The sequence below is a fragment of the Triturus cristatus genome, chromosome 3_2, assembly GCF_964204655.1.
Source record: "Triturus cristatus chromosome 3_2, aTriCri1.1, whole genome shotgun sequence".
NCBI lineage: Eukaryota > Metazoa > Chordata > Amphibia > Caudata > Salamandridae > Triturus > Triturus cristatus.
The window spans coordinates 1,058,647,676-1,058,663,707 of NC_140584.1; the positions used below are offsets into that span (position 1 = coordinate 1,058,647,676).

A 16,032-nucleotide genomic window follows, 5' to 3' on the forward strand; every position below is an offset into this window, starting at 1 on the left:
ATGAGTTTTTAGAGGTACTCTGGTCTTGGGGCCAGGGCAAAGTAGGATGAAAAAACTGGGGGGAGATGGTCTCTTAAAGGGGCGTGGCGGATGCAGTTAGGGGCATGGCTTAAAACGAGTACGCTACAAATCTGTGCTTAGCATAGTGGCCCGCCCGACTGGTATGTTGCTGCTTCTGTGATTGAAACCAGATATAATAATACAATAAGGAATATGCTACTTACCAGTATGCATCTGTTCTTGGCATGTAGAGCTGCAGAGTCACACACTGAGGATAAGATCGCCATCTGGTGTTGGGCTCGGATGATTGCAGGTTGTTGTCTTCGGAAGAAGCCTTTGGTCACGAGGTTGGTGACTCCTCCCCTGGACAACAGTGCGCATGGGCATCCACTCCATCGTCAGATTGTTTTTTCGCCATTATGGGAAAAGATGGAGTGTATAGGAATGAAAGAAAGGATGTCCATGTGTAATGTCTAAGTAAGACGGATGCTGGAACAGATACAGGTCCCGGGGAGGCGGGCGGGCGTGTGTGACTCTGCAGCTCTACATGCCAAGAACAGATGCATACTGGTAAGTAGCATATTCCGTTCGAGGCATATGAGCTGCAGATCACACACTGAGGATAGATTATACAGCAGTGCTTCCCCTTAGCGGTGGTCGCCTGTATCCGTTGCAGCAGCTTGAAATAAAGTTTTTAGGACAGCCTGGCCCACTGAGGCCTGTTGTTTGGCCTGCACGTCAACACAATAGTGTTTAGTGAAGGTATGCGTGGTAGACCACGTGGCTGCCTTGCAAATGTCTTCTAAGGGAATGTTACCTAAGAAGGCCATAGAAGCCCCTATTTTACGCATGGAGTGCGCCCTAGGGGGAACTGTAAGTGTACGTTTAGCCTTTAGGTAGCATATTTGGATGCATTTAACTATCCACCGGGCTATACCCGATTTGGAGATCGGATTGCCTTTATGTGGTGGTGCGAAAGCAACAAAGAGTTGTTTTGTCTTTCGAAAAGGTTTTGTCCTGTCGATGTAATAAAGCAAGGCTCTTTTGACATCTAAGGTATGTAGGGCCCTTTCAGCTACGGAGTCTGGGTTTGGGAAAAAGACTGGTAGCTCTACCGATTGGTTAAGGTGGAAAGGGGAAATCACTTTTGGAAGAAATTTAGGGTTTGTCCTAAGAACCACTTTGTTACGGTGTAGTTGTAAGAAAGGTTCCTCTAGTGTAAGGGCTTGTATTTCACTTACTCTGCGTAGGGAAGTGATTGCGATAAGGAAAGCTACCTTCCATGTTAGGAATTGTAATTCACATTTGTGCATAGGTTCAAATGGGGGGCCCATGAGTCTTGTTAGAACCACATTGAGATTCCACACTGGGGCAGGTGGCAATCTTGGGGGGAAGAATTCTTTTGAGACCTTCCTTAAACGCTTTGATGGCTGGTACCTTAAAAAGGGACAGGTGTTGCCTATTTTGCAAGTAGGCTGCCAAGGCTGCTAGGTGTAAACGTATAGAGGAATACGCTAGATTGCATCTTTGCAAGTGTAGTAGATAGCAAATGATGTTTTGGATGGAAGCATCCAATGGATGTATGTCATTATTAGCACAGTAGATGGCAAATAGTTTCCATTTAGCGGCATAACACGCTCTAGTAGTAGGTCGTCTGGCTTCCTTTATGATATTCATACAGTCTGGAGGGAGATTGAGGTATCCGAACTCTAAGACCTCAGGAGCCAGATCGCTAGGTTCAATGTTTGAGGATCTGGGTGTCTGATTTCTCCATGGTTCTGGGTTAATAGATCCAGGGAGAGGCGTAGCCTTTGATGTGGAACTAAAGATAGTTCCAGAAGTGTGGTGAACCACGGTTGACGTGCCCAAGTGGGAGCCACTAGTATTAGTGTTAGTGACTGTTGTTTCAGTTTGCGTACCACAAATGGAACTAGTGGGAGAGGCGGAAAAGCGTACGCAAATCTGCCTGACCAGTTCATCCATAGGGCATTGCCCTTCGACTGTGGGTGTGGAAACCTGGCGGCGAAGGTTGGGCATTTTGTGTTTTCGGGAGTGGCGAACATGTCTATGTCTGGTTGTCCCCATTTTTGGAAGAAGGGGAGTAGAACCTTGGGGTGTAGTTCCCATTCGTGGATCTGCTGTGTGTGGCGACTTAGGAGGTCGGCCACTTGATTGTGGATCCCTGGGAGATGTTCTGCTAACAGGTAGATGTTTTGGGGAATTGCCCATCTCCAGATTTGCTGTGCTAGTTGGGACAGTTGGAGAGAATGTGTCCCTCCCTGTTTCTGTATATAATACATTGTCGTCATGTTGTCTGTGCGTATGAGGACAGTTTTGTTCTTTAGGTGAACCTGAAAGGATTTTAGTGCTAGGAACACTGCTAAGAGTTCCAGGTGGTTGATGTGGAGCAGTTTCTGTTGACTGGTCCATCTGCCCTGAGTGGTATGGTGAAGGAGGTGGGCTCCCCACCCTGTGAGAGATGCGTCGGTAGTTAGCACAACTTGTGGAAGAGGCTCTAAGAACGGTCGCCCTTTGGACAGGTTGATGGTGTTCCACCATTTCAGTGAGCGAAGCGAGCGACTGTCCACCAACACCAGATCGGTAAGTTGTCCGTGAGCTTGGTTCCACTGTTGTGCTAGACATTCCTGTAAGGGACGCATCTGAAGTCGTGCGTGTGGGACTATGGAGATGCAGGACGCCATCATGCCTAGGAGCTGCATGAACACTCTTGCTGGAAGAGATGGATGAGTTTGAAATTGAGAGATGAGATTTTGTATACTGGCTATCCTGGCAGTGCTGAGATAAGCAATGGCTTTGGATGTATCTATGGTTGCTCCTAGATACTGATGTAAGTGGGAAGGTTGTAGATGGGATTTGGGGTAGTTGATAGTGAACCCCAAATTGTGGAGAGTTTGAATCGTGCGATGAGTGTGGAGAACGCACTTTTGGTAAGTATTGGCTTTTATGAGCCAATCGTCCAGGTAGGGGAAGACATGGATCTGTTGTCTTCTGAGGTGCGCTGCCACGACTGCTAAGCACTTGGTGAACACTCTGGGTGCTGTTGTTACTCCGAATGGGAGAACTGTAAATTGATAGTGTTGCCCATCTACCACAAATCGTAGATATTTTCTGTGAGCGGGATGCATAGGGATGTGAAAGTACGCGTCCTTGAGGTCCAATGTGGCAAGGAAGTCTCCCTGTTGTAACAGTGGGAGGACTTGTTGGAGGGTGGTCATATGAAAATGATCTGAATGTATATACTGGTTTAGCAGTCTGAGATCCAGTATGGGCCGTAATGTTTTGTCCTTTTTGGGAATGAGGAAGTATAGAGAATACACCCCTGTTCCCTGATGTTGAAGAGGGACTGGTTCTATTGCATGTTTTTGTAACAGGGATTGAACTTCTTGTTTGAGGAGAGAGAGATGATGTGAGGACATTGGACGTTGTTTGGGTGGTATGTTTGGGGGGGGATTGTATGAGTTCTAGGCAGTAGCCAGACTGGATAATTTGTCTTACCCATCTGTCTGTGGTGATGGAAGTCCAGACAGGTAGGAATTGTTGGAGTCGCCCCCCGACCGGAGTGGAATGGTCTGGGGGGAGTGGTGGCAAGTCACTGTTTGGTGGCTGGGGAGGTGCGGGTGTTGTTGTTGCCCCGCCCTCGACCTTTGTTATTGTTTCCCCTATAACCTCCCCGGAAATATCCTCTGTTAGGGGATGTTTGTCCAGAATTTTTAAAGTTGGACGTGGTCTCAGTTGCTGTGTTTTTGGAGCCTCCTCTATAAAAGGAGCGACGAAAGGAACCCCGATTTTGAGGAGACTGCAGTGCTCCCATGGACTTGGCAGTCTCATTATCCTTTTTCATTTTTTCTAATGCAGTGTCCACTGCAGGGCCAAATAACTGCTCTTGGTTGAAAGGTTGAGCTAGAATTGCGGTTTGAACCTCTGGTTTAAAACCGGAAATACGGAGCCAGGCATGTCGTCTGAGTAAGACGCTAGTATTGACCGCCCGAGAAGCAGTGTCTGCCGCATCTAAGGCGCATTTAATGGAGGCATTAGATATTAACTTGCCTTCTTGAATGAGGTCAGCGGCCTGGGATTTAAAGGGATCAGGCAGGTGTTGCATAAGGTCCTCAAATTGGTCATAATGCGCCCTGTCATACCGGGCTAACAGGGCCTGGGTATTGGCAATACGCCAGTGGTTCGCCGCCTGTGCGGCGACTCGTTTGCCTGAGGCCTCTAAAAGCTTAGACTCCTTGTCTTGGGGGGGGGGGGGGCGTTTCTCCAGTTGTCTGTGAGTTAACGCGCTTCCTGGCATTTGATACGACCAAGGAGTCTAAAGGGAGCTGGGCTTTAATGTATGCAGGGTCCTGCGGGGCTGGTCGGTACTTTTTTTCGATGCGGGGGTTGAGAACCCTCGCTCGAACAGGGTCTTTAAAGACCTCAGTGGCATGCTTTATAACCTCTTTAATCATGGGCAGTATGTGAACAGTTTTTTGTGACTGCTTAAAAGTATCGAGGAGAAAGACCTCTTCAAGGGGGTCCGTGTGCATAGTGACACCATGGAATGTTGCTGCCCTATTTATTAGTTGGCCAAACCCCAAATGGTCATCAGGAGGGGAGGGCTTGGAGGGGTAGGTAGTGGGGTCAGGCATGTCAGGCATTGGATAAAACCAGTCATCTACTGGTGCTGTGTCTGGAAATGTAAAAGGGTCGTTTGGATCAACAGGATCATTAAATAAATCAGGGTCCGCCCCTCCCCCTAAGTCATCATTATCATCCTGTGGAGGAGGTGAATGATAGGGAGATGGTAAAGGTAAAGGAGAAGGAGGAGGGGGGGGGGGGGACGGGTTAGGAGGTAATACAGGAGAGGAAGGACGAAGTGGTGAAGTGGCACAGTCCTTTTTCCGTATGGGAGCTGGAGGAGGTGTGATGTCCAGCTTCCGCTTTTTATATGGGACGGCAGTCACATGTCCAGTGTCGGGATTGATGTAGATCCGCTTTTGAGTAGGATCTGGGCGAAAAAGTTCATCTGGCTCCGAAGGTGGTGGCGGCGACGGCCGCTTCGGGTCTTTATGAGCTTTTTTTGGTGTGGACGTAGTTTTCGGTGACGATGATGTTTTCGGTGCCGAAGGATGTTTCGGGTCCGATGGATTTTTCGGAGCCGATGGAGTTTTCGGTGCCGATGTATGTTTCGGGTCCGATGGCTTCGGTGCCGAGGGACTTTTAGGCATCGATGTCGAAGAACGTTTCGGCGCCGGTGGAGACTTCGGTGCCGAGGAACGTTTCGGTGCCGAAGGAGATTTCGGTCTTGAAGCCTGTTTCGGTGCCGACAGTGGTTGTTTCGGTGCCGAGGGTGTTAAAGGCACAATCACATGAGGTTTGCTCGAGCCCGAGCTACCTACAGGCTTAGATGTCTTCGGAGCCGGGCCCGAGGGCGGGGCTGCTGAAGAGGATTTCCGGTCGCGACTGGGCCCAGCTGGCGGAGTCTTGACCACTGTCTTTTTGGATGGGGCAGGGGCAGGGGGGGTGGTACTCACACGCTGCCCTGGAGTGATGAGGTCATCGGAATCGTCGGCCTCGGACACGATCTCGAGATCTTCGGTGTCATCTTCAGGAACATCTTGAGCAAAGATGTCCTCCGGTTCTGGAGCTGGTTTGGCCATAATATGGCGTCGAGCTCTTCGGTCCCGGAGGGTCTTCTTCGAACGGAAAGCGGCACAAGCTGGACAGGTGGATTCGTTGTGTTCCGGCAACAGGCAGAGGTTACAAACCTCGTGGTGGTCACTGTGGGGGAACTTCGCTCCACACTGGGGGCATTTTTTGAAGGGTGTCCTGTCCATCAGCCGCTTCCGGAACCGGTCCGAGTTGATTTCGACGTCGATGGAATGAAGATTAAAGAGTTAAATCGATTGCTAAAAGTTTTCTGCTGGAGCGGAAAAAAGTTCATCCGAACCCAATGGCGGAAAAAAACAATCTGACGATGGAGTGGATGCCCATGCGCACTGTTGTCCAGGGGAGGAGTCACCAACCTCGTGACCAAAGGCTTCTTCCGAAGACAACAACAACCTGCAATCATCCGAGCCCAACACCAGATGGCGATCTTATCCTCAGTGTGTGATCTGCAGCTCATATGCCTCGAACATAAGATTACTTACAACAAGCCAGGACTATTGGGTTTGTCAATGGTTTTTGGTTGCATAAGATACATAAGCAAAAACTATTGCTTCGTTGCTTACAATATTGAAAATACCTCCGTTCTGAAATGATGAGACTGCAAAAGAACTATAACGAGTTTCTATGAAGTTACCTCAAAGGCAGTGAAGGGTGGTACATCTGCAGAGTTAAGATTTTTTTTTTTTTTTTTTTTTTTCGACGAGGGCAAAAATGGAGAGCCCGATAGAGGCCCGTTTCGGCACCGGCTTTTTAGAACTGCCAGTGCTCAGCAACAGCAAGACCCGGCCCAGTTAAAGCCCTGCTTGGGGCTCATCGTCTAGCAGTGAGGATGGACCAGCCGCAGATGAGAGAGGCAGGCAGTTACAAAGCACAGGCTTAGCCAGAGGGTCACCAGGACCCGGTGTGTAACCACACCGGAAACAAGTATTGGCAATGTAATAGGTCTCGCAGTACTGAAAGTTTGAGCTATTGGCGTTGCAAATAATAATGCACAACGCCAGTAGCTCAAACTTTCAGTAATGCGAGACCTGTTGCATTGCAAATGCTGGTTTAATTAATCTAATTCAGACCAAAATTTTAACTAGGGTGCTCTGGCACTAGATGGTTTCAGAGGTTATACCGTGTAGCTCTGTGATGTTGGTACCACCTGAACAGTCCAGGAACTGAAGGTTTTGATTTTCTGTTCATTTGTCCCTGCTTTTAATTCTCTTTGAGCCAACTGCTTCTCCCCTAAGGTTACAGAGGTTTGAGCATGTGTATCTGAGGTAATTTTTCCTGGAAGTGGGTTAGATTTCTATAATGGTTAGCTCTACAGTGAAGTAAATAGGAACTGCAGCTAAGATTTCGTCGTTTTACATGTTAAAGGTATATATGACCTTCGTCTAGTCCTCACCAAGTCCTAGCAGTACATATTACATCTAAGCTCAGATGACCTATAACACACTCTTTAGTTATTAACTAACAAAAAAACAGCCAACACTCAGTAGGATTGTCCGAAAATGTACGTAGAGCCTGTGCCTCAGTAACATGTGGAACCGCCTGAAGCTGCAAAACCTTGCAGTAAACGTTTCATTTAGGAGTTTATCAGTCCCACACTGTCTAGAAGGAAATGACGGCGCATGCTTTCTTACAAAACTGCATGAGCTTGGTAATGTTTGAGGGCATTCTTTTTACACACAGCTCTCTAGGTTTTACCTCTATGTCTCAATTGGTTGAGGTCTGGAGTTTGACTTCCCATTCCAAAATCCTGTATCTTTTTTTTTCCAGCCATTCGCTTATGGATTTACTGGTAATCTTTGACTCTGTCTTGTGACATGATCTACTTTTGGGTAAGCTGTAGCTGTTTAATACATGATCCTACACTGACCTCTAGAAAGAGACTAAGTAATGGCTGGCATTATGCTTGTAAAGCATCCAGGTCCTGCAGCTGCAAAAGGCCAATATCCCCAAAATGCTTGATAGGTGGTATCAGGTTTGTGTGGTTTCGACTTGGTTCTCATCTGTCAAGAGAACATGGTTTCTAAAGTCATATGGTTCATTCAAGTGCTGTTTTGCAAACCAAAACGGTGCAGCAATGTTAATTTTGCAGAGAAGGAGTTTCTACAAGCCAATTGAAGAATCAAGACATTTACCGCACGCAGAGACACCTATAGATATCCGGATGTAGCTTTGAGCATCTTTGCCATCTCAAGGGATATCATACAGTCAGATATTGCAGTGAATGTGCTAGAAAGCAAACTAATGGACAGACTGGCAAAGATTTTGAACTTCTGCCATATAGAAATTATCTTTTTCACTATGGAGCAGATTGTTTGGAAATGGCTTTACATCTGTTCTCAGACTGATTAAGAGTAACAATTCTTTCTCAGAGACCATCACTGGCATTTTTGACCTAGGCCTGATGTGTTACCATAACTCAAATACTCCAGAACAAAGTGACAAATCTTATGATTTTATATCACAGGAGGTTACACTTCATGATAACCAATTAATCATAAGAACTTGTGTAACAGCAGCCGATATGGAAGAAGGATGCATTTACTTTCTTCACAGAATGTGTAGGAAACTAGGATCTGCTTTCATGGTTACCCCCACTTTTTGCTGGGGTTATTCAGTTTTATGACTAGTTTGACTGGGATCCTGCTAAGCTGGAGCATTGTTACTGTGCTTACTCCTTAAATTTGACTGTAGTAAGTACTTTGGAACCTTCCCAAATGGCTACTGGTGTACCCCTGTATGTCCCTAGTATATGGTGCTAAGATACCCAGGGCAAAGGTACACCTGGGGCCTCCCAGGGGCTGCAGAATGTCTTATGCCACCCATTAGAGACCACTCAAACTGTGATTACAGCCCTGCCATTGCAGCCTGTGTAAGTGGGTGCTAGCACCACTTATGACAGATATAAGTTTCCTTATATCTGAGGTCACTGCGCTCAAAACCTATAAGTCACCCCCTAAGGCAGGCCTTTCAATCCTTAAGGCAGGGTGCTAGGTTATAAGAGTGAGGGTGCCTGGCATGAGCAGGGCACACTTACAAACCCCGGAGTTGATTCTCCATGCTTTGTAAGTGCGGTCAGCCATTTTGATACATATAGTTGCCATGCGTCATTACGTGATGGCTAACTTTATATTGGCTGTGCCGAACCTGGGCATGTTTGATATCAAACATGATTCCAGGCAATGGGGGTGCTCACCCGGGAAGCCCCCAGTACTCCAGGTAACAGCCTTCCAGATTCGTTGTGGGACAAGATTCTATCTTGAAACAACTTCAACTTAGACTGTCTGGGCACCTAGACTTCACCTGGAACCGAGACTGCACCAAGGAAGACTCCTGCTGCTCATGGTCTTGCTGTTCTGCAAGTCTCCTTCGTCGTTGCTACTTCCAGGTTCCTCTACAGGCCTTTGCGCATCAAAGACATCCAAAAGAATCTCCTTTGGAGTGAAGGAGTCACTCCCTTGCATCTGCAGGCACTGCAACAAAGCAAACCGGTCTGCTGCTCCTGGCGTCCCACAGACTCCTAAAGGCTCAGCAACACAAGTGGTGGGTCTGCAACTCTGTCTAGGCCTGACCCATCCTCTCAGCAAGTCTGATGCCAGTATCCCTCGTCGGAGCCGCTGGAGCAGAACCCCTGTGCACTGCGTCGACTCTCTGTTGCCAAGGTTTGTCGGTTCTGTACTCCAGAAATCTTCAGGTTACAAGAAGATCCAGCCTCTCTTCCTGCCAAGATCTTAGTCCTCACCGCATCATTTGCACCGTGTGCCTGCATTTTGGTGATCTGCTCGAGGTCCTCTTGCAACTCCTTTGTCTTCGGACAGTGGGTCCTCATCTTTGGCTTCAGTGGGCTCTGATGCCTCCCCGAGGCCTGCTCTGACTCTCCTGCAATTGGTGAGTCCCTTGGACCTAGCTGGCCTCAACATTGCACCTTTTTTCGCTTACCATGTCTGTTGCTGCTGCCAAGGCATGTTGGTGCTCCCCCCAGACACCGACCCCCTGGTTTTCAACTTCTAACGTGGAACAGCTCATGAATGGCTCGTGGTCTTCCACAGTGTCGCCTGGTCCTCACAGCTGCAGCAACAAGGTCACCATCATCACTCTGGCATCTACAGTCATCGGTGGTCTTTGCCATTCGGAGGTGACCAGGAGGCACGGAAGATTATAGACTCTGTCCCCTCTGCTTGCAGGTTCTTCTGATCTAGAATCCACCCTTAGATTCTACCGGACTCTTTCACCTTCTTCACCAGCATCATCTCTTCTAAAGTCCTCCATTGTGGTCTACAGCGGTTTCTGATGTCACTTTGCACCTATACACCCGGCTTCCCTGGTGTAGGCATCCTGGATCCTGGGGTATCCAAAGGTAGGGGGACTCTTCAACCTTCTGTCTTCCACAAGGTTTCTTCTGTGTCCACTGGAAAGAGTCCTTCCTTAAAACTGCAACAGCGACCTACCAATTTGACTTTTATTGAGTACGCGGCTGTGTTTCCACTCTGCACACAGCCTCCATGGGGTTCCGGGGTACTTACCATGGATGGTTCCTTGTGTCCCCAACTCTTCTGAGTCTCCTGGTTCAAGTCCCAACTTTGGTCACAGTTCGCATTTGCGGCTTTAGTATATGGTTTGGTGTCCTTCTGGAGATCACTGTGTATTTGTGCTTACTTACCTGTTTACAATTGAAGCATAGTGTGTATTGTGTTGAAATCTCCAGGTAGGAGACATACCAATGTGTTAGTGAGCGTGTATAACGAATATAGCTATTTTTATAACTACACTGTGTGGTTCTTTTTCTTTTAACAAAACACGTGGCTTAACACTCCTTCTGGACTAAGCCTGAAGCTGCGCTCCACAGCTACCACTAGAGAGCTTTCTATGGTTGTCTAAGACTAATTAAATCACTGTAAGGGTTGTCTGGATTAGTGCAAGATGCTTCACTTAAATAAGCGTGCCCCATATACTAAGCCAGTCTCCTACAGAATGCTTCTGAAACTTTGTCTTAATAGGTAAAACATATTAGACTGTATTTTCTTTTTTACATCTTTGTAGATTTATGGCTGTACTGTGTATTTCTTTTTAGGATGCTCTTCAATAACAAATCTTTGTACAAAAAAAACAAGCACATTACCTAAAAAAGCTGTTTCCACTCAAGGTTCGAAACTTTTCATCGAGAGGTACAGCGAGTTGGGATTCCGTCTCAGGTAAGTCAGGAATCGGTTTCTTCATCTCGAAAAATGTGTGAAAGAAAAGAAACCTAGAGTAAAGAAAAAAAAAGTATTAAAAAAAATTCTGTATTGGTGATCTGAATACAGAGAAGATCAAAACATTAAATGACGACAACCAATACAAATACCAATTTATGCCCATGACTTGCAACATCAAGGGCGTCCTGCACCACTGTGATGGTTTGGTAAATTTACTTTAGAATGAATACTTATTATTTCATAGATGCATTTACTGCTTGGGGAACACGAGCGTCTCAGTATCAACAATTATATCAGTCCACAGTTGACATATATCCAAAGAACAATCGGCAGGCAAGATTATGATTATGATGAAATGTTCAATTTAATTCCAGAAGTATAAAAAACAATATCATCTGTTCAGTATCACACGATCTTGACAGCCACCCCACATCAACCTACCCAACTTCACTCCAATATACCTCATCTAGCCAACTTCACACCAATATACCTCATCTAGCCAACTTCACTCCAATATACCTCATCTAGCCAACTTCACCCCACTCCACCCCAGTCTATCCCACTCCACCCCCAGTCTAACCCACCCCATCAACCCCTCTCCACCCCATCAACCCCACTCCAACCCATCAAACCCATTGCCTAACCCCAATACAATCTACCCCAATTTAAACCACTCCACTCCAATCCACCCCAATCCAATCCATCCCACCTCACCTCAATCTACCCCACCAAAGTCTACCCCAGAAATCTAGCCCATCTTCCCAACGTCACCCCAATCTACCCCACTCCAATTTACCCCAATCTACCCCACTCCACCCAAATAAAGTCTTTCCCACTCCACTCTTTTCCACTACAAATCGACACTACTCCACTACAATCTACCCCACTCCACTCAACCCCAATCCACTCCATCCAATTTACCCCACTCTACTCTAACCCAATAATCCCAACCCCACTTCACTCCAGTCCACAGCACTCCACTTGAATCTAAATCCTCTGCCCCAATCCAACCAAACCCTTCCACCCCACCTAAACCTTCCCCAAATTACCCCACTCGTCTGCCCAACTACACTCCACCCTGCCCGACTCCACTCGACCCAACTCCAATCTACCCCTAAATACCCCACCTACCCCTATATACCCCACTTTAAAAAAAATGTTAGGTCTTTATTGGCGTTTTTCATATTATTCCATTCCCTTACAGAACATGGCACCGCAAAACTGTGAAGAATACAATATATATCCGCATGCAATCGTCATCACAATATTATAACAAGATAGCTGCTCCTATTACCGCAGCACGATTTCACATGCATAAACTCACATCAGCTTATTACTAATGAACAGTTTCTCATACATTGTTGCAATTGCCTGCCCACCACATCTCAGCAGCCTCCAAGTGCCTACGCTAGAACAAAGTTAAAAAGAAAACAAAGGGACATGTTGTTCACTTCCTACCACATATATCCCACTACCCCACCTACCCCTAAATACCCCACCTACCCCTATATACCCCACCTCCATCTACCCCAATACCCCACCTCCATCTACCCCTATACCCCACCTCCATCCACCCCTATATACCCCACCTCCATCCATCCCTATATACCCCACCTCCATCCATCCCTATATACCCCACCTCCATCCATCCCTACATACCCCACCTCCATCCATCCCTACATACCCCACCTTCATCCATCCCTACATACCCCACCTCCATCCATCCCTACATACCCCACCTCCATCCATCCCTACATACCCCACCTCCATCCATCCCTACATACCCCACCTCCATCCATCCCTACATACCCCACCTCCATCCATCCCTACATACCCCACCTCCATCCATCCCTACATCCCCCGCCTCCATCCATCCCTACATACCCCGCCTCCATCTAGCACTAAATACCCCACCTCCTTGTACCCTATCTACCCCACCTCCATCTACCCCTACTCCACCCTAATGTACCCCGCTCCACTCTACCCCACTCGGCCCAATCTACCCTTCTACATTTGACCCCAATCAACCCCACCCTAATCTACCACAAGCTATCTCACTCCAATCTACCACAACTACCCCAATTTAATCTATCTCAATCTATTCCAATTTAATCTACCACAATCTTCCCCCAATGTAATCTACCACAATCTACCCCACTCCACACTATCTATCCCACTCCCTTCACAAAATCTACCACACTCCACCCCACTCCAATCTACCCTACTCTGCTCCACTACAATCTACCCCAAACTACCCCATTCCAGTCTACCTCACGCTCTACCCCGATCTACTCAACTACAATCCACCTTATTCTACCCCATTTCACTCTACCCCAATCCACCCCACTTCAATCTACCCCACTGTACTAACCTTTAGCAATGCTGAACGGCAGCCACACTGTTGTACAACATGGCTAAAACACATTGCCAAAGCCAACAGCTCTCGCATAGGCGAGACCTACTGTCTTTGCCAATGCTTGTTAGTAATGTACTTATTTGGCTACTGAAAGGTGTAGACAGACACAGACCGATATTAATCCAATCACAGTTTGACAATAAATCCAGTAAGGCAAAGAGACATTCTCTACCGTCAGACTTTGAATCAACAAGCAAAATCAATTCAAAGTGAAGAGGAGAAACAAAGGACCAGGTTGAGTCACAACACTGTAGATCGCTCATATGAGACCTTTTCAAACCTTGAGGGTACTGTACGAGTTGCAACAGTTGTGCACCTTCTTACAATCAGCAATACAGCAGACAGCAATCCCACTGCTTAGCAGAACACAGTAGAGTCATATTAAAGCTAGGACCTTCTAAATTATCAACCACTCCAATCTCGGAACACGTGTTGTGGTCAAAATTTCATTGGGTCTGCGAGGCAGAATTTGAAACAAACAGGAGTGTTCAAACAAGTGCCTCTGCACCTAAACTGAGATGTAGGGGGGGAAATGTACTCAAGGGTATTAAAATTAGCAAAGAAAAACATTTCTACAGCACTACAACAAATAAGTAAATGGTCCGTCAATCCAACAGGTTCAGTGATCCAAGGTATACAATACACCAGATGATTTTAAATGTTCCCAACGTGCTGGGGGGTTGCGTAACTAGTTAGAACGAAAAGGACTGACAGATTCATTGCTCTCTCGATTCTTTGGGTGGTGGTACATGGCTGTTCTTAGTTGGTGGAGCGATTTGTCTGGTTAATTCCAATAACAAACGAGACTCCTCCATGCTAACTAGTTAAGAGACCCCCAGAGCGTCCAGGACATTTAAAATCATCTGGTGTATTGCATACTTTGGGTTTTTACTGATCTGACTTTCCACCCAACACGTTGGGTGACATCTCTGGACCTGTTGTATTAACGGACCATTTACTTATTAGTCCTAGTGCTCGGGAAAGGTTTTTCTTTGTTGTGAATATTTGAAAGTTTCTTTCTGATATTTGTGTACACTACATTGGTAACCTAGCGTAGTTTTGTCCATTTGAGCACAGGTTACATGCTTGACTATACTTATCCTGAATCTATGATGTGCCAACATTTGGGTTCTTCCACTGTCACCTACATACGTTTAGTATTAAAATGAGCAACAGCTTTAAGCCAATGGACAAGAAAATGACGCTGGCGCATTGCGCCACTGGAAGTTGAACAGCTCCTCCTTCTTCTTCTTGAGTATCTCAATTTCAACTTGGAACATCGCTGGTCTCACACTGTTTTAACTCCGTATGTCTGTTGCACAATGCCTGTGTTGACATCTAGCAAAATGTCTGAATAAAAACAACTTAAGTTTCTTCTTGTTTAAGTCTATAGATCATGTGATTCATGTCCCACCCCTCTCGCTGACCTCTTTATAGTTTCCATACTGTTCAACTGTAAGCAGCTGCACAGAAATGCAGATTAGATGTTTCAGATCTCCCAAGTGCACCGGATGACTGATCTCTCACTGAAAGCATCCACAGGTCTGCACAGCGGTCTTCAGACTTGGTGAAGGAGGCAGCAGAGAAGGGGTAGAATGTTTTCATGTGGGTAACGCTCCCTTCCTTCAGCCTCCTATAGGCACTGCTGCCTATTTTTCCTCTCCCTATTCTTTCTCTCACTGACACATAACACACATCCATGCAGTCATACACTCACTGAACTGCTTACCTGTTCGCACTTCAAAGGGTTCATGTGCTGCTCTCCTACAGTGATATCTGCAATGCTGTTCATCCCATTGGCACAACACCATACTGCACTGCTATGTGCTGCCCCGGATTCAGCCTAGCACACAACACAACATTCTTTCCTAGCTGCCCAAGACTCTGAAATCCTAATGCCAAGCGAGCCTAGATCTGTGCTCGCCATCCTTTGGAGTGCATTGCACAGCGGTCATGCACACACTATCTAACCCAATATATCATAACCACATTCTCCCACAGCACCCAAGGAATCTGAAACTAGCACTAAACAGGGACAGGTCTACATCAGGGTCTCTTAAAAAGCCTGATCTCTATTCTAAACCTTCCTTAGGCTTAGCCTTGCTTGTGACAAGAAAACTTAGGGGCTTCACTACAACAGCCATTGTGGTAACAAAAGGTGGGGTCCTGCACTTAATCTTGACAAGTGACAAGGCAGGGCTGTCAACCTCCAGAGGGGCACCCCTCCTTCCCCTCCTTGAACACCGATATCTCTTTCCTGTCAGAAACCAGAAGATCCTAGGAAATGAAGGGAAATCTACCAGTAACTCCAACTATAAATCATACCATCTCTCTTTTTATTTTATAGGCCCAATGGGTAAATGTGTAAATCAGGCAGAAGCAGCTGTCCGTCAATTTGAAAGTGGGTGGCATTGCCTCTTAACTCTCGTAAACTCACCAGGGCCTAGTATCCATATAATAGACTACCTTCAATTTGAATTCTCTGACAGACTTAAATTATTGCACCTTCCTAACGGACAAATTCCGGACATACATCTAAGTTGGTCGTACATGGCAGGATTTCATACCACCAGGTTCAAAGGTAAAGTTACAAATACTTTAGTATTCTTATTCATTACTTATTAATGCCTTTGTACATCTCAGCTTGTGAAGACACCTTTACTTCCAAAGGACAACCAAGACTGACCACTCACCCTCAGAAAGCACTAACCAACAAACACTAATGTATGAGAGGGACTCGGGGTTAAAAAA

General features: G+C 46.4%; 1 protein-coding gene across 1 annotated transcript in view; it reads right to left on the reverse strand.

Moving 5' to 3' along the window:
- Positions 1-16,032, reverse strand: part of MYBBP1A (MYB binding protein 1a) — a 418,097-nt gene that overhangs the window by 271,906 nt on the left and 130,159 nt on the right. The window contains exon 11 of the mRNA XM_085649771.1: positions 10,790-10,915. Coding sequence (XP_085505897.1) covers positions 10,790-10,915 — 126 coding nt within the window. The remainder of the gene's footprint in view (positions 1-10,789; positions 10,916-16,032) is intronic.